The 24,501-nt window shown below is 41.6% G+C and overlaps 1 protein-coding gene across 1 annotated transcript; it reads right to left on the bottom strand.

The window, feature by feature from the left end:
- Window positions 1–1,385: 1,385 nt before the first annotated feature.
- On the bottom strand, window positions 1,386–23,628 carry Tnfsf4 (TNF superfamily member 4). Its single transcript, XM_028864504.2, has 3 exons — window positions 23,470–23,628; window positions 5,718–5,760; window positions 1,386–3,891 (listed from the first exon to the last, which is right to left on the bottom strand). The coding sequence occupies exons 1-3, from the start codon at window positions 23,626–23,628 to the stop codon at window positions 3,536–3,538; spliced, it is 558 nt and encodes a 185-aa protein (XP_028720337.1). The 3' UTR covers window positions 1,386–3,535.
- Between the last annotated feature and the right edge of the window lie 873 nt (window positions 23,629–24,501).

The following is a 24,501-nucleotide window of genomic DNA, read 5'->3' on the forward strand; positions in this document are numbered from 1 at the left end:
TACATCCACTAGAGATGCTCATGAAGGCCGGAGGTACAGTGGTTAAGAACATGCTCTTTGGTGTCAACAGTCTTTGGTCTTCAGTTTGTGGGACTTTGGGCAAGTTTACCTGAGGGTCTCAAGTATTTAAAAGAGGAATCACAGTAATGCCTACCTGAAAGAGTTATTGGGAGGACAGAATTAAACAAGTTTCAGAAGATGCTAATACAATGCCTAGAATAGATTGACTACTCAATACTGTGAGGGTCTGTTTTTGTTTTACTAATAATACAAATAATAACCATACATGTGACATTAGGATGGAAGGTATCTGGGTTAAAAAAATGACTTTAGCAATTCTTAGTATATAAGCAATGGCACTGGCAAGCACACAGAGTAGATATAGCCATGTAAATGCTTCAAAGCTAGGAAGCTAATGAGTTGGTGTGAGTACCTTTGAACAAAGTGTGGATGATGAACTTGGGAAAACTGTTCTCCAACTGGAGATGGTTACTAGCATGCCAAAAATCAAGACCATTCTGTTGTTTTATTGTTCAATGCATTGAGAAATTTCTCAGTGTTTAAATACTGGGAACTAAATTCAATCTAACAAAGAACTATAACACATGCATAGTCTGGATCATGGCTTGTTAAGTTCTTAACAGTGGCCTTTGTCACAGAGGGAGGAGGAGGCGGCATAGCTCCACACAACACCAGTGCCAGAGCAGCGCACAGAGAAAGAGTGTAAAGATCAAGAAAGGCAGAGGATAGAAAAGGCAAGTTGAGGGAAGGAAGGGTGGAGAGGGAAGACGAGAGGAGGGGAGGGGAAGAGAGAGGAGGAGAGAGAAGGAAAGGGGAAGGGAAATAAAGAGAAGAGAAGGGAAAAGAGAGTAACAAAGGGGAGGGGAGGGGAGGGGAGAGAGGAAAGGAAAATAAAGAGAAGGGAAGAGGGGGGAGAGAAGAAAAGGCAAGAGAAAAGGGGAAGGGGAGACCAAAGAAGCTGAGGATAGGAGCACTTAGGGAAGAGAGAGTCATAAATATCACCAAGGTGGCACCAAGATTCCTGTGGTCATAGCATGTCACAGAAGCCATTCATACTTGTGACCTCCTTTTCAAACAGCAAATAATTACTACCAGGCAGAAGGGACCTAATTCTCAGATCATCCAGGGCTAGATCCGAGATGAAAAGCCCCATGTGAAAGAAGGTCCGCATGTCCTTGAAAGGACTCTGCATAGCCGGTTCCCTTGAACCATGAGCAGGAGCACTGACTTCCAGCTCAACAGTCCCCTGGACAGAGGCAGGTAGGAAGTCAGAAAGCTTGTCCCATCCTCCGTACTTATGAGGAATTAGTTAATCAAGACATGTTGAGAAGAAACACAAAGAAAAACAACACTCTAACCACCAGTAGATTCTAAGGTCTTTTATTCTATCCATGTAAATACCGACAGTATTATTATCTATATTGTTAACATTGATATTTATACTCTTCTGAGAGCCAAGAATGCACTGAATTATGACTTAAAACCAGGAACCACCTCATAAGTTTAAGAACACATTATAATTGACATTACAAAACTGGCTTAATACAGTGTGTAGTTAAGGCATATCTTAAAAATAAAGCAATTTTTTATCTTTATTTAAAAAAAAAACCAGACTGCCCTCCCTATCATCCTATAATCTAATGACTTTCAGTTACAGGATGATATAGGGAGGCAGAATGCAGAAACATAATGTCATTTGTCCAAGGTCACTTGCTTAGTGACTGAATCAAATTTAGAATTCCTGACTTCTCATTTCACAGTCATCCCATGAAGCTCTTCCCTGTGTAGAGTACAGGGTTAATTATTCCTTTGAAGGAATTGATACGGGAACTGAGACACAGACCACACATGGAGTCAGGTAGGGGATTGAGGCTGGCACAAGGCAGCACTATCCCAGAGTGGCTATCAGAGGCCAGCACAAAAGGAGCAGGCCAGGTGTGCTCCAGGAGAGTGGGGTTCCAGAGCAAAGACCATGGCACTCAAGACAACAAAACAATAACCAACACAACAGTGGTGCTTAGAGTAGGCCTGTGCACTGCATGTCCATAAAATTATACAGACGTAAATCCCAAACTTCAAAAACAAAACATACATTTTCTTAAATAGTAACCCATAGTTATAAACAATTGCTTTTTCAGCTGTTACTTATTAAATAACAACAACTTTACAAAGCATAGTAAATAACCAGAACTGAATACAAACACACACACACACACACACACACACACACACACACACACACACACACAAAATCTCCTGAGTCATCAAGACAAAGATCACAGAATATTTTACCCTGAGTAATTCATATAACACAGGCAGCCCAATATGTGGCCCACAGTAGGCTTTCCAATAGTAACACCATGGTTATCTCATGCGCAAATTCTTTTATGTAGCATTTTTATTCAGCTTCTTTTCATAAAAGATTGAAACAGTGGGAATAGTTATAGACAGATGCTTAGGAGAATATATAAAATTATCAGACAAAAAAAATCCAAATATAACTGAGTTCATTTTGTACAAGGATTAATAGACTTCTAAGTTCCTGGAGGTTCAAGAGATAAGGGCTGTATTGTAGCACAACGTGATCCTTACAAAGATACAGGATCATCTAGAGATGTTGTGTCTTCTCTTGAAAACAGCCAGAAAATACTACAATTTAAAAAATTATCAAAAATTTACATAAAAGTTTTGGAAGAGAGAACTTACAAACCAGTTCTCAGACTGTGAAAGTCCTCATCCTGAAACATCAAGTTCACTAATATCCTGTATAATAAGAAGAAACATGGGAGTCAACTATCTCTCCCACCCTGTAGAAGAAACAAAGCTCTATTGGTTTTCTTTACATCTTTGATGAAGTTTTTCAGTGATATCATAGCCCCAGGAAAGCTCTTTGAAGGGAGTTTTCTGTTGGGTATGTTTGGAGGCCAGGAGAGGAGAGTAAGAACAGAAGCCCAGAATGCACTGTATAGTTTAAACAGTGTCTTCAAGTCCTGGCTTCCACAGGGTGATCTTTCTTCTGAGCTCCCAAGAAATGAGAGAAGGATCTAGGCAACATGTAAACATTGATCACTGTGACCTTGGAGAGGGCACTTCAGCTCCTACTAGTTGGTGGACACCACCCTTTCCAGATTCATAGTCCCATTCCTTGCTCTTTGTTTTGACAATGCCAAACAATGTCTAGAAACTAGTAATCAAGTGCTGTTTTCACTGACAGACGTTTATTACAATAATCTTCTGACCAACAGAAACATCTATTTCAAAGAGACATTTATTTTCTCATTCCCAAAAGGTCTCTTAGTAGGCTCAAGGCAATCATGGGATTGCCTTGTAAACTGTCATGTAAGACAGGTTTTAAATATCCTTGAGTGAGGAAGTAGGGTAGGATCTGCATTTGGTCACGTCTCCTAGAGTTGAACTTGATGGACTCATCTCTCCCAAGAAAAAACCTGTATCCTATCCACCCTCCAAGTGGAATTCACAGAGGCACCTGGTTCACAGCGCTACTGTAAGATCTTCAGGGGGCACAGAATCGACCAGGAGTTAGGTGGACAACAATCAGTTCCCCATCATTTATCTGGAGGTCTTCACAGGAAGTGTCAGGAGCATTTACAGTCAAGTAAACTATATCTTTGTAGGCCAAATAAGCTACCACAGTGAAGTCAACTCTTTGACCATTGTTCATCATGGGCATAGAGATGGGACTTCGACCCTTACGGAAATGAAGGTTGATCTTGACCTCCTGGAAAAAGGAGCCCTTCGTGTAGATGAGATAAAGCCCATCACAGGTGATGGCGATTGAGTTGTTCTTCACCTCCATGGTTTGATACTCATTCCTGGGTAGGCTGATGAATAGTCTCCCATTCTCACATCCTAAAAAGAATTGAAAATAAGATTATTCCTAAGCAAAATATGAGACAAGAATCTTCCAGCACAGCTAGATCGGGTGAAGAAAAACTAATAGGGAAGGAGAATTTGGAAGGAAAGCAAGGGAGCATTGTGGTATGCCAACATCTGGAACCTGCTGTACCCACAGACAGAGTGGAGAGGTTATAGCCATTGTCACCTCGGATGTGTGGCAGGAAAGACAGGTTCCAATTTTCCCTGATTTTTTCAAAAACAAGAAATGATGGCATCTTCAGTGTTTACTTTCCAGCTGAGTGGATAGACTAGAGAGCAAAAGTTAGACATGATGGGACAACAGGATCTTCACTGCCTTGGTCCTGCCATTCCTTATTACCTTGACTCAAAGCAACTTCACTTAATCATTTTCTACACCTTCCCACCTGAGCACAAAATACAAATGCTCCACATGCCCCCGGGAACCAGACTCACTGATGGCATTACTAGTGGTCTTTGCCAGCAGTCAAAGAAGCTTAGTAATGCAGCTAAGCACAGGGTGCTTGTGGGATGGAAGTGGACTCGGTCCTTGGAGCAGGGAGAAAGAGCCCAGGGAAACAGCCATGTTTCTTGCTTCTTCCTTCTGCCTCCTATAACTAGCATTTCTTGGAAGGTAACTTGGGAGAGTCAGTGCCACAGAGAGAGCAAAGGAGAGGAAGAAGAGGAAGAGGTGGGTGAGGATGAGGAGGAGGAAGAATAGGACAAGTAGCAGTTTTAGTGGTTTTGTGCCTAGCCTTTCCCAAGCAAGCCCAAAGCCTGAGTTTCTTGTAGTTCTGCATCAGCCTGAATAGCATCTTGAAGGGCTAAGCAACTGCATTTTATTCACCTACTCTGGCTCATGCTCCTCAGTGATAGGAACTAACAGGCCCCCCAGTGCTGCCCCCAATTCAATAATTCTTACTTTGTATCACACCCAGGAGCTATACTTTGAATAGAAAATAATGACTTATTAAGACAAAATATACTTCCTGTTCAGCTCAGAGAACTTAATAAATAGTCGAAAACTCATACAGAAACTTCCAATGATTGGTAGAAATTAAGGACCCAAATGATAATAATCTCTTGATTAAAGTATCAGCTTTTATATATATATATTCCCCCAGCTCTCATTAAGGTATTATCATGTTACAGAGTAGAACTGGCAGGTATCTTATAGCCAGCCTGCCTTAGAATCCTCAGATGAAAACAAAATGAAATTGCTACCCTAAAAACATTTCTAGGAGGATTAAGAAAGGCACATTAAGTACAGAGACAGGAACTGCTTTGGCTCTAATGCCATTTTTCCCTGAAAATAAAATAATATTCAGACTCCAACAATTTGAGAATACAACACTTGCCTAAGAAAAATGACAGATCCTGTGTTCTAGGAAAAAATAAGATACCAAAGAAAAGAGCCTAGTAAAAGCATGGAGATGAGGCTTTGGAGATGGCTCTGTCAGTGAGCTGTCTGCTGCACAAGACGGCCTGAGTTCAGTTCGTCACACCAAAAAGAATGGAAGGAATGAAGAAATGAAGGAAAAGAAAAGAAAAAGAAAAATACCAGGCCCAATGACACAGTGACAACTATAATCACAGCTCTGAGAAGGCAGAGACAGGTGGATCCCTGGAGTTTGCTGACCAGCCTGTTTAGCTAAATAAGGAAGACACCCAGTGCCAACCACACACACACCACATACACACACACACACACACACACACACACACACACACACACACACGTGCACTCATAAATACAGACATACATGTACTACACAGATATACAAAAGAACTAGAGAAAGGTAACTTTTGGTAATACTTACTGGTAACTTGTGCTCTGAGACTTTGGATTGGAGGATACTTCACCTAAGGAAGGAAAAAAGATGGATATTTAGAAAAATGAAAGGTGAAATGAATATAGCAGCCCACAGGGAAAAAAAAATGCGAGCTGGAGAGATGGCTCAGCGGTTAAGAGCACTGGTTACTCTTCCAGAGGTCCTGAGTTCAATTCCCAGCAACCGCATGATGGCTCACAACCATCTGTAATGAGGTCTGGTGCCCTCTTCTGTCCTGCCGGCACACATACAAGCAGAACACTGTATACATAATAAATAAATCTTAAAAAAAAAAAAAATGCTTGACAAAAGACAGTAGTGTTTTCTTTGAGGATTTGACCCAGACTTGCTACCCACCCCTTGCTTTTCTCCTGCTATAACATCTCTTCTGATGGGGAAAGATAATTCTGCTCTATCACACAAGCATCTGAAAACTGACTTCATTTCCCCAAACTCTTCTTTGGGATACTGTGTTGGTTCACAGGGCCCCAGTTCTCCATTAAAATAGCAGTGCTCATTAGAAAGTCCGTTGGAAAAATCAATCCACCAGGGGCACAGACTCCCAGAACACACTAGGAGAAAGTTCTGAGAGCTTTTGTGTGCTTTCTCTTCCACAGGAGGAAACACATCCTGTTCTCAAGGGGCTAAACAACCTGCTCTAACCCTTTAAAGCAGAATATGTGTGAACATAGCTTATTTATTTGTTCATTTATTTACTTACTTATTTATTTAGTATGTGTGCATGTACGTGAGTGCAAGTGTATGTGTGTGCATGTTTGTGTGTGTGCATGTGTATACATGCATGCATATGTGCATGCACCCATGTGTAGAAGGCAACTTTCAGGAGTCAGTCTTTCATTCCATTATGAGAGTTCAGCATATCGATATCAGGTCCTTAGGCTCAGGAGCAAACACCAAGAACCCTTTATAAAAGATGTAGTTTCTCGTTAGTTAGTTTTATGTATTATTTGTGTGTGTGTGTGTGTGTGTGTGTGTGTGTGTGTGTGTGTGTGTGTGTGTGTGTGTGTGTGTGTGTGTGTGTGCCCCCACATGTGCATACCATGGCACGTGTGCATGTCAGGGGACAATTTTGTAGAATCAGTTCTCCCTTCCACCTTTACATAATTTCAGGGGCTCAAACTCGGGTTGTCACGTTGAGACCAGTGCATTTACCCACCGAGCCATCCCACCAGCCAATTAGCTATTCTTTTGTTTGCTTGGTTGGTTTTTGGTTTTTGGTTTTTGGTTTTTCGAGACAGGGTTTCTCTGTGTAGTTTTGGTGCCTGTCCTGGATCTCGCTCTGTAGACCAGGCTGGCTTCGAACTCTCAGAGATCCGCCTGGCTCTGCCTCCCGAGCGCTGGGATTAAAGGCGTGAACCACTGCCACCTGGCCCAATTAGCTATTCGTAAGCCTTGGATCTTTCCCTTCCCATCAACAGCTTTAAAAACCTAACATGAACCCAGTCAGCACATGAGACTAAGAAGTAAAACAGTAAGGAGAAGAAGCTTGGAGATAAAAAACGCACAGGACTTGGTAGCCAGAAAGACAGAGAAACTCAAAATGGAGCAAAGTCAAAGATCTATTAAGTGAAAATACCAAGGGACTTAGAACCAATGTAAAGAACATTCATGTCTGTTAAAAACCAGAAACATTTTTGTGCACATTGAGTATATCTCAAAGAATGCACCAAAACAGCCAGATACAGATGCTGTCTCTGGAAATTTTAATTAGAAGCCTGAGGTCAGAAATAGTTGGGACCCTTTCTACGATGTGGTGTATATTCCCTACTAACAAAGAAAATAGGAAAAAGAAATGCCCACTGTTTCCGCCAAGAACAACAGCCACAAGGTTATTTTTGGCAGAATGTCCTGATCGGAGGCATGGGAGAAATTTGTTTTCATGCCCTGAGCAGTGGAATCCCTACTTCCCACTCTCCTGGCAGACTAGTAGGCTCAGTCAAGAGGATTCCACGGGGGACTCCCCCACACAATGAGGAATCCCCTACTTCTCTTTTAAATGTGATCCTGGGCCTTCCTGAGCTGAAATCAACAGGGATGAGCGAGGGCTTTCCCGAGCCTGCCAGTCCCTAGGCTGAAGAACACAGTGATGCAATGTGGTGAGCATGTGGAGAGAAGTGTTGACTTGGGGAGGAATGTGAGACTTGTCTCCTCCCACCCCTTGCATGCTGCTTCTTTGTGCTTTAGGAAGTGTTCTAGAAGACCTCCAAAAGACCCATTACCCTCACCACCATAATTCCCTAGACAAATAAATGGCCCTGTGCTCTAGGACTGGTTGGTACCAGGACCCATTGTCTGAAGCAGTCTATGTAGTGGTCCAGGGCTCAACACAACATGCACCTTCTAGGTTTTCATACCAGAAAAGCAAGTAACGGGTAGTCTTAGATTAAGTATCACAAGCTCCTTAAGCAGCAGATTGTCATCTTTAAAAATCAGTACAACACTATGGGCATCCATTTCAGGATCAGCTTTCCATGGTATATATATTTAAACTCCCCCCCCCCAAAAAAAAACAATAACAACAAATAAATAAACAAACAACACATAAACAAACAAAATAAAACTAGCCCAGTGTAATGGCACACATCTTTAATCTCAGCACCGGAGGCTGAGGCAGATGGATCTTATCCTGGTCTACGTAGTGAGTTCCTGGCCAACCAGAACTGCATGGTAAGACTATGTCTCAAAACACAAAAACAAAACAGAAGCCGCAACTCTGAGTTAATGAGCTACTCGCAAACGGGGAGAACAGGAAGTTTCCCAGTTCACAGGCTGACTTCAAGCTCTCTGATCTCAAAGCTCTGGTGAGTTGATTTCTTTCTTTTCTTTTTCTTTTTCTTTTTTTTTTTTATGGTGCTGGAGATTGAACCCAGGGCCTCTCACATTCTAGGAAAGTGCTTCACCAGCCCTACCAACACCAAGCCACACTTCTAACACCTCTAAAAACCTTTCGGTTTGTGACATTGTCTTGTCAACTTTGAACTCACTATTTTGACTGACTTTGCAAAAGACTCTAAAAAGTTCCTCTCTCTCTCTCTCTCTCTCTCTCTCTCTCTCTCTCTCTCTCTCTCTCTCTCGTGTGTGTGTGTGTGTGTGTGTGTGTGTGTGTGTGTGTGTGTGTGACTCCATTTCTATCTTTTTGTTGCCTGGATGTTGTAGGGGTAGCAATGACCAAAAGGGCATCTTCTGGACTGAGATATATATCTATTGAGAGGCAGCCAGGAAAGCACATGTGACTTCCTCCATTGGTTTGATCTACTGCAACCCCGGATATCCTGTTCCTTCTCCCAAAGGTCACCTACAGTGGAAATTTGCATATCCTCAGAAGTCTCTTAGAAACAACAATTTAGTGAAATCTGGTAATTTTATGAACTGGAGAAAAGTGATCCTTCCTGCTCCCAGAACTTTCAGCTCTCATTCTGCACACCTGATGCTCAGCACCAGCTGCCAGCTGCCCAGAGACATTCCCACACTTCCCATAAACACTCCTACAACATCCAGAAACACTCCCACACTGCCCAGAGACTTCCTACAAAGTTCAAAGACATCCCCATAGTTCCAAAGCCAATGTCATGTTTGGCCTGGCTGCAACCTCATTCTCAAGTTTACACATACCTTTTTGCATATTATGATTAAATCAACTCTTTTTTTTAATCCTCTTCCCTTTAGATGAAGAACCAGATAGGACAAGACAAAGAGCAGATTGATTGGCCTCAGATTTGGTTCAAATTGTGGCTTTTCTGGCTTTGTGAATTTAGAAAAGACATAAACCATTTCTCCGCTTTTATACAGATGACATAAAGCTTCCTACTGCAAATGGAATGCCCCAAGAACTAACCGTGTTTAAGGAAAATAATGTTAACCACCCAGCAGTTTGCCTGACACAAATGCTCAGAAATGCCTGCTTATTCTCTTCTCTAGTTCCAGAATGTCTACCTATCTGCTTCTGCCCATCAGAATCACAAGCCCAGGCTCAAATCAAATCCGTGATGCTTGACAACTATATCCCCATACCAAACATTTTAAGACACTTTGTTCATACAAAAACTTACAGAAGCTGTGGTCAGAACCACCAATACTTGGATTCAACCAAAAGTTCTGGAGAAGATAAAACTATGGAGAAGCCACAAAGAGACGATTACCTTCAGAGCTAATAGGAAGTGAGTCATCTGGCCATGAAAAGCTGTGGAGAAAACTTTACTTTGTATATCTGTGTTAAAGAACCATCAGAGAAGGCTCCACTCTGTGTGATTCCAACTGTAAAACATTCTGGTTGAAGCAAGTCTATACAGACTAAAAGATCTGGGGATGCCCCAGATCAGAAACTAGGGTGGGAAGGGTGCTGAGTAGAGGCAACACAGGAGATGTTTGGGGATAATTGAGCTATAATGGGGGAATATGTGTCATTATACATTAGTCAAACCATAGAATACAGAAAGTAAAATATCAAAAGTGAACCCTATAGTAAAACAAAATCACTCTTGACTGATAATGTCTTCAATGGCTGTAAGTCTCATCTCCTCTGCTTAGAATATTTTGATGTGATCTTCAGAAAATTGCTTTTAGCTTGCTGATTTTCAGTTTCTTATCTGTGAAGTGGGAATAGAAAAAGTCTATTGTCTCAGAAGGCTGGTGTTAGGATGAATGAGAGAATATGTGCAAATGGTCAACGCTTGACAGGAAATATTTCAGGAGTCAACAAATATCAGGTATTGTTCTTTGATACACAGAAAACAAGGTCAATGTCATTTTTGTGATTTATTCTCCCTAATATTATGTTTGATCTATGAAAAACTGGAAGGATGAATTAAAGAATAAAACAAAACTACCAAAGTTCTTGAATCAAATTCTCTATCTGTAACCCAGAAAGGACCTGGGCCTAATGAGAAAGTGTTTCAGAAACAATCCAAAGACATCTGGTCTACTCCCACATATTAAATACCATGTCTGAATACCAAAAAGAAAAAAAAAACCCAGAGCATATCCAGACACCAAGGCAACTGGGAGATATCGAAAAGCCAGAGGGTTTCCACATAATCACAGCTTACAGAACAGTTTCCTTACTCTGCAAAGTATGGAGGTCTCTCATCATCCTCACAATTGAAGATCAAACTCCAGAATCATCCAGCACTGAGTACAGCCCTTGGGTTTAAATAGGATTGTCTTAGAAGCACAAAAAGATACAGAAGAAGCCATCTTCTGTTGAAAATATGTCTCTGAGGAAGAAATTAAAGTCCATGGAAGTGAAGGGACTTGACTCCTGTCCCCAATTCCACTACAAATTTTATTATATCATCGAGTGATTTTTTTCTTCTTCTTTCCTGTTTAGATTGCTAGAGACTGAATCCAAGGTCTTGTCCATATAAGACAAGTGCTCTACCACTGAGTCTTGAGCCCTTTCTTTCCTTCCTTCCTTCCTTCCTTCCTTCCTTCCTTCCTTCCCTCCTTCCTCTCCTCCTCCCTCCATCCCTCCCTTTCTTTCTTCCTTTCTTTCTTTCTTTCTTCTTTCCTTCCTTCCTTTCTTTTTTTTTTAAAGAGAGGATCTTACTAAGTTCAACAGACTGGCCTAGAACTTACTTTCTATCCCAAGATGTCCTTGAACTTTGATCCTCCTGTCTCAGCCTCTTAACTGGAGACTGTAGCTCTCTGTCACCAGATCTGACATCAATTTCCTGCACATACAAATATGAAATGAAAAGAAACTGCCTTGAAGGTTGTATTAATATTCCATGCCTGTGTTCTTGTATCCACTTCAGCACCAACACTGAAGAAGAAAAGTTGCCACACAGCAGATCAGCAATGACCTCATCATGATGGCACCCAGGGAAAACCCAGATTCCATTCTTTCTCCTCAACACCACTGGGGACAGCTAATGACATCATAGGAAGATTTGTCAGTCCAGTGGTGCTTAAATGCTAAGGTGCTTTAGAATCTCCTGGGAAATTTTGGGAAAAAAAAGTAGAGATGTTCAACTTATTCACAAAGCCCCAACTCAAAAGGTCTGGGTTACCAGGCATGGTGGCACATGTAATATCAGCAGAGAGGCAGAGGCAGGTGAATCTCTGTGAGGGATCCTGGTCATCCTGGGCTATAGGGCAACTTCCAGGCAAGTTAGGGCTACATAGTGAGACCCTGTCTCAAAGAAAGGAATAAAAAATCTGGGTGGAGCCAGGAGTGTACATTCCTACAAGAATCCAAGGCTCACAGTTTGAAAATCACTAACTTGTTGACTTCTGGAGGCCAAAATCCAGAGAGAAGATTGTTCAATAAGCCCTTGGAAAAAACTGGTACTTAAGAAATGCTTGCTATTCCCAGAGAGCTAGTCAATAGTGAAGAAAAGCATGACTATTATATTATTTGGTGGTTTGGCTAAAAGCAGCAGCAAGTTATTAAGTATTGCTTGACATAATGTTATCAGATTATATCCATTCTGAAATAGTATAACTTGGTTTTTCTCTATCCCTGAATAAATTCCACTCTATACATGTACTACTTTGTCTTTAACCACTCATCTGTCATTGTGTTAAATGAAATAAGCCAGATCCAGAGAGACAAATACTGCAAGTTTTCTCTAATAATGTGGAATCTATATTTATATGTAGCTCATAAAAATAGAAAAAGGGGCCAGGTGGTGGTGGCACAAGCCTCTAATCCCAGCACTTAAGAGGCAGAGGCAGGTGGATCTCTGTGACTTTGAGGGGAGCCTGGTCTACAGAGTGAGTTCCAGGACAGCCAGGGCTACACAGTGAAAAAGAAAGTAGGAGAGAAAAGGACCTTGAGAGAGGAAGAAGAGTCTAAGAGAGGGGTGAAAGAGGCATGAACAGTAAAGGAATGTATGCGACATGAGAACAGACACGGGGCCATTTGTGAGAAGGGTAAGGACCAGCATAGGGTGGGGATGATGGACGATAAGGTCAGTGAGTGAGGCAAATAAGAGCAAAGTATAATGATGTGAATATATAAAAATGCTGCAGTGAACCGCTTTACTTTGTATGTTAGCTAAAGCAAATTGATAAAAAATAAATAAATAAAAGTACTTTAAAACTAAAAACAAATTATTGCTGTGTCACAGCCATGATACTCCACTTTGTGAACACAAAGGTAGAACATACACACTCCTTGGTTTGGGCAAACTTGTATTCCATTCGGAAAAGTGGTCTCTCTACACGAAACCTTTAGGAACTATCAACAAGCAATGTATTCCACAGAGTTCCAGAAAATGCAAACACAATCATTTCATGGTTTGGTAGCACGAGGAAAAAACACCTGGTTCTAGGTTTTGAAAGAGTGAAGACTGGGATCAGCAAAAGACACTCCACTGTGAGCTGAGGGAAACACCTACCAATGAGATCATTCTCTGTATAGTTAAGGAAAGGGGAAATAATGAACTGAGAACTTCTGGTAGTACCTTGCACTGAGATAATCTTGTTGAAATCCATCACCTTCTCCCAACCCCTGCTTAAAATCACTCTATGACACAGAACAATTGCCTGTAGTTAGAAATCGGAAAAAATGAGTACCAATGCTGTTTAGAGCGTGTTAAGGAGGAAAAGGTACTGAGTTCAGAGTTACAGAAGTCACTCTTCTCTTTATTCCAGGATACTTTAAAAATAAAGAGTTCACAAGAAAGCATTTATCTGGAGTACAAGACTGATTTGAACTGTTTTATTTGTTATTAAATAAGATCAAATTTTTGAATTTGGGGATAACTGTCAAAATACTCAGATTTAAAAATGCCTAGAAGTTCTCCAAAGTAACTCCTCAGATAGAACCCCTGTAGGTTTTCAATGTAGATCCCATTGACAGCATCATCATGTGGGCTCTGACTGGGGTGTACCTGTCCAAGAAGGGATAACAACCCCCCAGACAAGCTCAAAGTGGGTGCATGGAAGAGTTGGAATTAGATAATTCCTTGGCATGTTCAATAACACAGACGAGAGAATGCAGTGCATGGTCCTTCTCCATACCATGTCCCCAGGAAGGTAATAGTGTTTTAAGAGATCATCTTGGGAGAGTGTGAGCTTCTGATTCTGACTCAATGGGATGTGACATAATGCTGTTGACCTTATACTCATCTGGCATTTTTCTGGAAGAGGGCAACTGTGCCAGGAGCAAATGTTACTCATCAAATATGAAACCAGGAAGTAGGCTCTGCAGTCACATGTGGGGCTTGCTATCAGAGCACAATGTGTAGATCTTGAGGGGGCACATGAATGAGCTGTGAGTCACTTGAGGAGACTGAGAACTCTGAGACAGTGTTCCCTTAGCCCACCACACCACCTTCACTGTGACAGAGTTGCTGTTCCCACCTTGAACTTCTGCCATCAGAGGAGATCTGAGAGGTCAGGAAAGCACAGCCTAATAAGTTATTAGGCTGCATCTCAGAACAGAAAAGTGGCATGTCTTACACTTCCACACTGCAGTGGACTAGGAGGGTAGAATTCCCTGCTTGAGGATTTACTGAGCACTTCACAGAAGCAGCCTGTTGCAAAGAGTGGGCTCTGCTTCTGATCAAAACAACCCAGAACCTCATTTAGGGAAAGAATTGGGAATAGGAACAGGCAAAATCTTGGCCAAGAAATCTTTAATATTTATAAGAATGTATCCCTAAAGTTACATCGTCTTAGAGACAAAGGCGGTGACTTCGTAGACCTTGCTTTAAAAAGTTTACAGAGCTTTTTGTGAACATTAAATCTCTCCTCCAAAAATCTTCTTCACATTTACCCTGACTACCTCTGCCAGCACCTTTTCCATTCAACCTCTCCTTAACTCATTTGCCTTCTTTCCCACTCCCCCAGTCTGCTGATAACCTAGAGGCCCCCTCTTCTGAGTGTTCCCACTCCTGTTGCCCAGCTATTTTAGTGTTGGCTGTTTGTGGCTCCCTAGAGGGACTCACCACTCTCTGTGCCAGAGGACAGGAACTGTGGTTTCATCGTCTCTGGTTCCTAGGAGTAATCTCGGATATTCAACCGAACAACAAAAACAGTCCATATACATGCAGCCTGAACACTAAAATACATGAAGAAGTGTGTCACTGAGCTAATACAGTAATACTTTGTATCCTCTTTTTTTTTTTTTTTTTTTTTTTTTTTTTTTTGGTTTTTTGAGACAGGGTTTCTCTATGCAACAACCCTGGCTGTCCTTGAACTATCTCTGTAGACCAGGCTGGTCTGGAACTCGCAAAGATCCAATGCAAGATATTCTTGTACTAGGATTTCCCACTCCAAATTAGCTGGGGGAATTCCTCATGTAACACTGATAGAGGGATCTACCAAAACATTTCTTTCTTACTCCTCTCACCTCCCCTCAGTGATTGAGAGAGTCTCCACTAAAATATTCTTGCACTAGTTTAACAGTTAAGCAACTGGAAGGGTACGTTTTTACAATGCACCCACTGTATCAGCACCCTTTCTGCTAGGTCTCTGACATAACGGCACTCAGTAATTACATTCTCTGATTTGTGCTGGCACTTCGTCTTTCAGACCCTGCTGGACCTAAGTCAGCAGCTGTGCGGTCACATAAAAGCTGACGGTGTCCCTTGGAACACTGTACATTGCCCACGATTGTTGAAATTGTCCTGGTCATCTTTGAGTAGAAGGAAAGTAGCAGAAGTCTTGCCACTGGTGTCCCATTTCTAATTTCACACACTATATAAGAAGAAGGGACCACTGCCTTAAGAAGACAGCCTAGTAGAGTGGACTGGGCATCCAATTAGCAGTAGGGGTCTCCTGGTTTCTGTACTGAGTCTAGAACAAGTCCTTTCCCTTCCTGGCCTTTTAATGACCTCATCTCTATGTCCAACCTCAATCAAAATGGCTGTACTGCGGTGCCTAATACAACACCACTGCAGAAGTTTATCAGATCATGTCATGGAATTCCAAAGAGTAATCTTCAAACATTGTGTGACAAGAAGACCTTCCGGACCACAGACCTTAACAGACCCTGCTGATGGAAGAAAAGCTGCAGGCCTCTTCCTCCTGAGAAGGCGAGCTCCCTCTGGTAATTAATGGACACTCAAGGTACCTGGTGCAGTGAGGTGCCTAGATCCGTTTGCACGAGGCTGAACTCTCAGCATGAGCTCTGAGGGAAATGAGGTTGGTGAAGGGTAAAATCGTCAGATTGTAGCAGCAGGGGACGTGTAACGGTGACAGTGATGATAATGCCATTTTAAACTAAAACCTTTCAACTAATTAACAGAAGAGAAACCAACTGCCTAATGCAAGAGGACAAGATCCTCACTTTTTAAATCTCAACTGAAAAGCAAAACAGTTTTTTTCCTTCTCAGGAGGAAAAAATTCCTCCTGAGAAATTCCTTACTAACTACCTCTGCCCGGCTTGGCTAACGGATGCCTGTCATATGCCCCGCCATTCTCATTTAACTGCCTTCCTTTCCCACTGGGTTACCAACTCTATCACAACAAGGAGGACCACGTCTTTCTTGCTCACCATTGTGTCATCCTCAGTGCCTGGTAGGAAACAGACGTACCAGGAACATTAATTTAGAAAAAAATTGAATAAATGGTTTCAGTGGCTTGAACAGCATGCCCTTCAAATGCATGTCTGCCTAAAACTCAGAATGTGTCCTTATTTGGAAATAGATACAAATAGAGTTTTTACAGATATAAGTAGTCAAAATGACATCAACAAGATTAGGGTGGGTCCTAAACCTAGTATGACTGGTGCTCTTCAAAGAAAGAGAGAGGTTCCACAAAGACAAGAAGATAGCCATGTGATGGTGAAAGCAGAGGTTGGTGTGAAGCCAAAGAACCGGAAGGAGTTTTGGCAACCACCCACAGTGGAGAGAAGGAAGGAAGGATTTCCTGCCTAGAGCCTTCAGTGAGGGCATGACTTGCCAGCATCTCCCACCTTCAGGACTGTGAAAATCAATTCCTGTCACTTAATGCCACCCAGCTGTGATACCTAACTGCAGATGCCCCAGAAAAAACACTGAACAGTTGAATGTGGGTTTGCAGGTAGTGTAGAAATCACACAACATATCATCTCATTAATTACTTGAATTGGTGTCTTAGAGACATTAAACACGTGTTTTACAAATTATTTTATAATGCAGCAAGGCCTTATTTTCCTCCCATGTGGACTATATTGATGTTTCTTTATAATTCATAATATTAACTGTCACTATTAAAACCTTCATCTGACTAGTTATCTGGATTCCAGGCTCATGCTGCAGCTGCCTGCAAGGAAGCCCAGTCCTCAGTGCACATCACTTAAACTCACTGGAGTCCTCAATGTGTTTCACACCAACACAATGCTATACTTTGTAAGGAAGGCTTTTATCCATAATATTTATTAAGCAGTATGGAAATAATTAATATGAGAGCCTCTTTTTTTCTATCTTTGTTAGTTAGCGGGCATATTTAAAAATATTATCAAAGAGCCAGGCAGTAGTGGCACACACCTTTAATGCCAGCACTCTGGAGGCAGAGGCAGCCTGGTCTACAGATGGAGTTCCAGGACAGGGTCCAAAGCTATACAAGAAAACCCTGTCTCAAAAAACCAAAAACAAAAATAAAAAATAAACAAACAAAAAATTAAAACTGTTATCAAAGACAAATAAAGTTGTATAAATTAACCCATCTATGGGACATTCCAGAAATCTAAAAAAAAATCAGCCACTTAGGTCATTTCAGTGTTCCCAATATTGTAAGCCAGACCACATGTTTCTTGTAGATATAATTTTCTGCTGTTCAACAGCCAAGTCTCTGGAGAACTGGAAAATGTGAATGAAAGTCAATAAAAACTGAAATAGCATGGTCCATGTATTGTAATCCTGTAATTCTAGTTTTGTTAAAAAATAATAATGACTTGTTTATTTATTTATATGGATGTGCCTGCCTGAGTTTTTGTGTGACATGTGCGTGTGCCCACAGAGGCCAGACAAAGGTGTCAGATCCCCTGAAACTGGAGTCATGGGTGGCTATGAGCCACTCGATATGGGAGCCAAATGACGTCTTCAGAATAGCACTAAGCACTCTTATCCACTAAGCCATCTCTCCAACCCTGAATTGTAGAATTTCTTTGAACCACATTTAACCAGACACTGAACCTAATAACACTTCACAGCTTCATAGGTTCTCCCTTTCTGTCTTCTTTTATTCTCTACTACAGCTATAAACAACTCTTAATTAGAAAGCTATGTTAAAAGAAGGAGGGGAAGGAGGAGGAGGAGGAAAAAGAGGAGGAGGAGGAGGAGAAGAAGACGAAGGAGAAGGAGAGGAGAAGGAGAAGGAGAAGGAGAAGAAGTAAAGAAGAAAACAGAACTCTTTCCAAGGTGGACTATTTTAATTCTCAAATTTACAATACAGAAATCAAGTCTATGAAGCTATGATTAATCTTAACATGGTATGTTTGCTGAGTTATGAGGTGTAGTTTAATGTCTGTGTTTATGTGCACACACCCACTACTAAGTAAACGATTATGTGGCAGTGTGCTTATGTAAATATGTCCATGAATAGTAATAATAATCTTGGCATTAATGAAGCTTGGTACTCAAATGGGTGAGCCTCCCAACCAAATTCCAACTTCAAAAGTATTAAACTGACGTATAGGGAATTTACTCAGGATCATGAAGTTAAAAGTCTGGAACAAGCCAGACTTCTGGTTCCCGTTCACTGCATACTCCGTTACACTTCAACACCTGTCCCTAAAGTCTAAGACAACCTTCCGTACTTCTGCATAAGGAAGTATTTTTGCTCCTTCATTTGAAAAGCATCAAAACTAGCAAAGCACAGGATTTTAGAGATTCCACTTTCAAACTGACTCTTCTGTTTATTTCACTAATGACTATGGAAAGAGAAGCATGCTATATCATAGCTCGGGATTTAGTTGTCTTCATTTTCTGTTTATGTGTTAAATCAAAATAACACTGCTGTGGTTCCTCTGACTCACATGATCACAAAGGATTAGTGCTGGTTTTCCATGAACATGAACCCCCTGAAATGGGAAGAAAGTGGCATGTTCTTTGAGAGTATAGGGCACAGAGGTAATTGCTACCAAAAGGAAAAGAATAAGACCTAGCCCCTTGGCAAGGCTGGGTTTGCTCAGTGCTCGTAGCTTCAGGCAACGGTCAACAAAGATAAGTAGGGAGATCACATCCATAGGTTGGCGTGTGTTTGTGTCCATATGTGTACTGTGTATAACATTTTTTTCAGCATAATTCCCACAATTCACATTAGTCTATTCTATTTTAAAGACTTGGGTCAGAATACACGTGTACCTAAATTGCTTGTTTAGGAAATACCATCACTGTATGAACAAGAATGATATTGCCCAATAATGCTCCTCCTCATCTATGTGAATGAGCACTTGATTCCTGAGAAGATGGTTTCATCTTAGATCAGCAGAGGTTACTAAATGAATTTGGTTAAAAAGGAGGGCAGGAGGGCATGGTTAGTTTTACTGTGGTGCCCCCTAGTGCCAGGTGAGATTAGGTTAATTTCTGTATTGCCAATCTTTAGAGCCCATACAAGAAGGAAAATGTGGAGAATCATCAGTGTTCGTAACTGCCCCCTTTGGCATAAAATAGAATACATCAAGTTTCCCAGCATGGTTTCCAAGATCCTTTGCCATCCACGCCTTCCTAGATCTTCAGCTTCTACCTCCATCCTCTCCTAACACTCAGTGTCAGTCCTGTGGAATGTTTTGCTCTTGTGTCTACCCTCCCCCACCCCTCCTGCCTGTCTTCCCTCTAACTTCGGTTGAATTGTGTTATCTCTTCCCTCCAGTCCTCTGACTTCCCACACATATTCCCAGACATCTCAGGCAAATCCTCCTCTCCCCCTGCCCCCACCTGTTGGCCCTTGAGCAAGTGTCCGAGTCTCTTGTCTTCTTGCCTCACCTCAAATCTTGACCATTAATCCAAAGAGTTTAAAAGAAAAAGGAAAAACATTCTTCAATGCTGTTTTTTATTATTATTATTCTAAAGGTTCAAACAGTGCTCTATACAAAAAAGCACTCAGAACGAATGTAAGGATGCTTTACCTGTACCTCCTAGTAAAGGAGTCAAAATTGTCTAGTTAATTAAGTATAGAGGTGATCATGAGCAGTTTACCTACCTTCTTTTGGCTTCTATTTTTTTGTAAAAGACTGTGGCTAATACCTACTAAAAAACCCAAGGTCTTTGGGCCATTTCATTAATACACACCATCAGAGCCTCAAAATTCTTTGAGGACTTAATTCAACACTCCAGATGTCCTTTTTTAATTCTCAAAGAGTTGCTCAGAAAAAGCAAATTCTACTTTCATTTGAAGTTATTTTATGTATATGGTTGACTAACTTCTAAGTAAAAGACATGTTAGAGTACATGTAGCCACTTAAATTAAGCTAATTCTAGGCAAAGAGTTAAGGCAAATTCCTCGTTCCGGTATTTAACAATACAAAAATAAACTGTTGAAGTTATGATATGAAACATCACCAAGAAACTGAATTCTAATTCTGGCTCTCCTTCACAAAGACCACTTCTGCTTTTCCCAGCAGAACAAGCAACAAGCAGGTGGGATTGGCTAAGGAAAAAGTCTACAACTCAAAAAAAAAATTATGATAAAGGTAACGCAGAGCTTGGAAGACTTCAACAGCCCCGGAACATACAAATATAATTTACCAAAGCTCCTCACGGGCTGGAGAGATAGTTCAGATGATAAAGTATTTGCCTAGGAAATAGGAGAACCTAAATTCAATCCTCAGAACTCACATAAAAATGCCAGGCATAAGAGCGTGTGCTTGTAATCCTGGCGCTGGGAAGGCAATGCCAGGAGGATCCCTGGCTTCCACTCACCGGACAGTCTAGCCTAATTGGTGCACTCCAGACCAATGAGAGATGTTGTTAAAGAGAGTGGGAGGCATTTCTGAGGGTGACATTTGAGTTCCTTCTCTGACCTCCACATGCAAATTGCCCATACACATACAGCCATGTACACAAACACAAGTACCCACACATAAACATAGACATATGCATACACATACATATACACAGTCACAGACACCACATTAAGAACAAAAAGCTTCTCACCTCCTAGACCAGCTTCCCTTCTGCCATTGCTTCCTAGCTAAAGTTCCAGGTAAGACTGAAGCCTGGCGCCTTAAATGGCACCTTAGGGTAATGCCCAGTGCCCAGCAGCCGCAGCATTCGGTTTTATGTTTTTCTTCAATCTAAACAAGGTATTTTGTGACTCAGAATAGGTTATTTCAATAACTACAGAGAGCATAAATTAAGTATAGAAAGTATATGCAGGAAAAGAGGTTTTCTTCCGAGCTAGTCTTAAGAGCCAAGAAAGCTGTACATCTAGGCACAAAAATATGCTAATGCACCCTTTCAGTTCCTTCAGTCCTCAGGCCTGTTCTTTGAAATGGCATGCTCATTAGCTGCTGAGCTACAGAGACCTCAATGTTCATCTCTTACAGTCATCTCCTGTCACCAGTGGGAAAACCAAGAACTCTGTAAGATGTAGGTGAGGGCTCTCTCTCTCTCTCTCTCTCTCTCTCTCTCTCTCTCTCTCTCTCTCTCTCTCTCTCTCTCTCTCTCTCTCTCGGCCGGGGGTGGGGAGTACATTTCAAAGACAAAAGCTGTTTTTCATATATGTGAATGAAATTTAACCCAGTAATTACTATTACTAAATAAACTTGAAGAGAAAGATAACTGCCAGACAGAGTTTAGAAGCTGTAACTTCAGAATCTTGAATGTAGGAAATTAAAGCTAAAAAGTAAAGCTAAGAAATAAGGGGGGGGGGAGGGCAGGATTTTCTTTTTTCAAAATACCTTGCTCCTACAACAACAAAAAAAAAATTTCCTGTGTACAAAATAAGCTGAGCAGTTCGGTTTCCCCTGACACATCACTACAATGTATGTCTCCCAGGAGAGGCTTAATTGCATCATCCCCCACCACCTGGTCCACCATGCCAAACATTAGTATTTCAAAGTCTCACCGGTCCCTTGGTCAAAGACGTTATCATCTCCCCTCTCATGGCTTCCTCTGTCAACACAGTTTGACCAAGCTCCAGAGAAAATGCTTTCCATCTATCCATGCTCTCCTCCCCTTAATAAGTGAGATTAAATATAATGATCCGTAACATTCCTAGAACAGTGTAAAAAGTCTAAATAGCTAAGCCCTCGGATCGTCTCTATCAAGAGCAATCAGGTTACTATTTCATGAGCAAACAGCTTCAGTGTCCAGTGTACCTCTCCTACTTTTGATTCCATTTCTGAGCCAAGAGCATAGAAAACAAATTCCCTCCTAGACTGCAGCTCACCTCAAGGACCTTGAGATATGGCCTTGGCTTGATTCCCCACCTCTGCCAGAGAGCTGCTGGGTGACTTGAAGAAAGGACACCTAGTCTTACCGTGCCCTGGGTAAGATTGTCCACGGAGGCCCCAGACACCAGCCGTTTACGCCTGTGTTTCACTTTTTACTCTCCCCTGCCCTTGCCCGGTTCCTTTGTGTGCCTGCTTACCCTTGACTGGGGCCTTGTATCCTGTCTTCACCATCCCACAGAGTAAGGAAACACACAGCCCTGCGGTTTGAAAAGGCTCAAGACTCCCTGACCTATTCAACGCTGGTCTATTTTTGGTTGCTCTGTTTGCTTTCTTCTCAGAAGAGCCTAATTCCGGTCTGCATCTTAGGCATCTGACCACGGACACAGTACTCTACCCTGGCACCTTCTCCCCAAAGTGCCTACTTGTCATCCAGAGTCCTGCAAGAGTCCTATGTGGAGTGGAGGAAAGAGGACCAGTATGGTGGTGCTCTGACTGGCCAAGCACCACATCAGCTATATTCTGGAGTTTGTAGACACAAGCAAAAAGCACTCTACACGGTTCGGCAGTCATGAACACATACACTCCCACCAGCTTCTATATACTGAAAATCTCACTTCCTGTAAACAGAGACAAGCCCAGGCATTTGCCTGGACAGTTTATCATATCCTGATTTAATTTGAAGTAGCTGTGTCTCTGACATGTACCTTAAATATAAGTTCCATTTTGTCTGTCATCCACCAGGGAAAGACTTCCTGACATAAAGCAATCACTGAGGAAACAAGAATTATGAGATCCAATGAGGGATTAAGGGGAGACTATAGAGAGTTACCTTCTACAATGAAGAACATAAAAAAATGGGCTTTTAGAGTGGTTGTCAAAAAAGACTATGAGATTAAATTATTGATGCAAGTGTGAGCATGTATGCAAACAAATGTGCACACACATGTTGCAGCCCTTCAGATACAAGGGCGGTGATAGGAAAGGACTTAATATGACACCTTCAGGATTTAAAAAAAAAAAAACAGGTCCCCTTGAGTATCTGCAGATGCATATGATCGGAAGTAAATGGGTCTGTTACTGTTACTCATCTCCTTTTTATATTGATCTCTTGATCAGACACGGAGCCACCAGGATGAATAGACAAATCAGTGACCCAAAGCTTCAGGGTGACAGCTCATCAAGACACATTGGGATTTTTGCATTACAAAGAAAAAGACAAAAAAAATCTAGAGCAGGGTCTCTCTGCCCTTCAGTCTGCCCTAACACTGCTCCTGTTGAAATAGGAAGGAAAGGAGACACCAAAGGGTATTTCACCACACTTTACAGTCACCTGACGGCGGTGGCAGGGCCCTCAACAGTTTCAGCGTTCAATTATTTCCAGGTGACTGCAGCTGTTGTAACTGCCATTCAGCAAGAACTGGAGGAAAAGTAGCACCCACTGGTGCATCTTACCGGAGAAGGATAGAGGTGCAGGCAGATGTAGACCAGGCACAGGAGTAGCCCCACTCCCTGAATCCCAGAGACCACCATTGATAGCTTCTTCCACTTGAACCTTGGCCTTGATCCATTTTCCAGATTCTCATCCAGAGGTTGAACCCTTTCCCCTTCCATCTTCACGGTCCCGGTGCAGAGAAGATGCAGATGTGGCGAAGGGGAACCTGGGGAAGACTGGTCTTTACCACACAGAGGATAAGGGCAAAGCCAAGCCTGTGGGTCAGAAGATAGACAAAGGTCCCAGAACCTGAGACAAAAGGCGATTGAAGGAGTGGGCCAGACTCTCTCAGTTTTAACTCTGCAGATTTTGCAGGCGGGGGAACTTCTATGTGACTAATCTGAATTTCCCCTTTACTTTCTTTCTTTTTTTTTTTCCCTCTGGGCTAACAGGGAGTTGTTTTTGTGGCATTCCAGTTATGAATTGAGTGACTTCTAAATGACAGTCACAAACATGTGCTGTTAAGTTTTTTATTGCAGTTAAGTTTTTTATTGCACCAGTAAAGATAGATAAAGATCATCTTTTTTTTTCCTTTTCTTTTCTTCTTCTTTTTTTTTCTTTTTTAGCAGTTCACTTAACAATCCCTCAAGACATCTTAAACCACAGAAGAGATTTGAGGAGAATGCTGCCCTGACATCCTTGCCTTATGCAATTACTCTCCCAGCCCATTTTACAGATTAAGAAATAAAATCCATGCAGCTTCTTCTTGAGATAAAAATGACTAAAAGGAAAATAGGACAATGGATTATGCAGATAGGTATAAAGGCAAGATCTTATAGTTACATAGTACATCACATTAAAGCAAATAAATTAGTATTTATTGAGCAACTATTGTGTGTCGGACACTGTGTTAAATGACCTTGCAGCCATCATATTTATTCATTTCAGGAAAACTCAATAAACACATAATTTTCTTAATATCAGAAAAGAAGCAGAAGAAAATTCTGTCATCCCCCCCACCCCTTCACTCCACTTTATATTTTCCCCACACA

The sequence above is a fragment of the Peromyscus leucopus genome, chromosome 15, assembly GCF_004664715.2.
Source record: "Peromyscus leucopus breed LL Stock chromosome 15, UCI_PerLeu_2.1, whole genome shotgun sequence".
NCBI classification, from domain to species: domain Eukaryota; kingdom Metazoa; phylum Chordata; class Mammalia; order Rodentia; family Cricetidae; genus Peromyscus; species Peromyscus leucopus.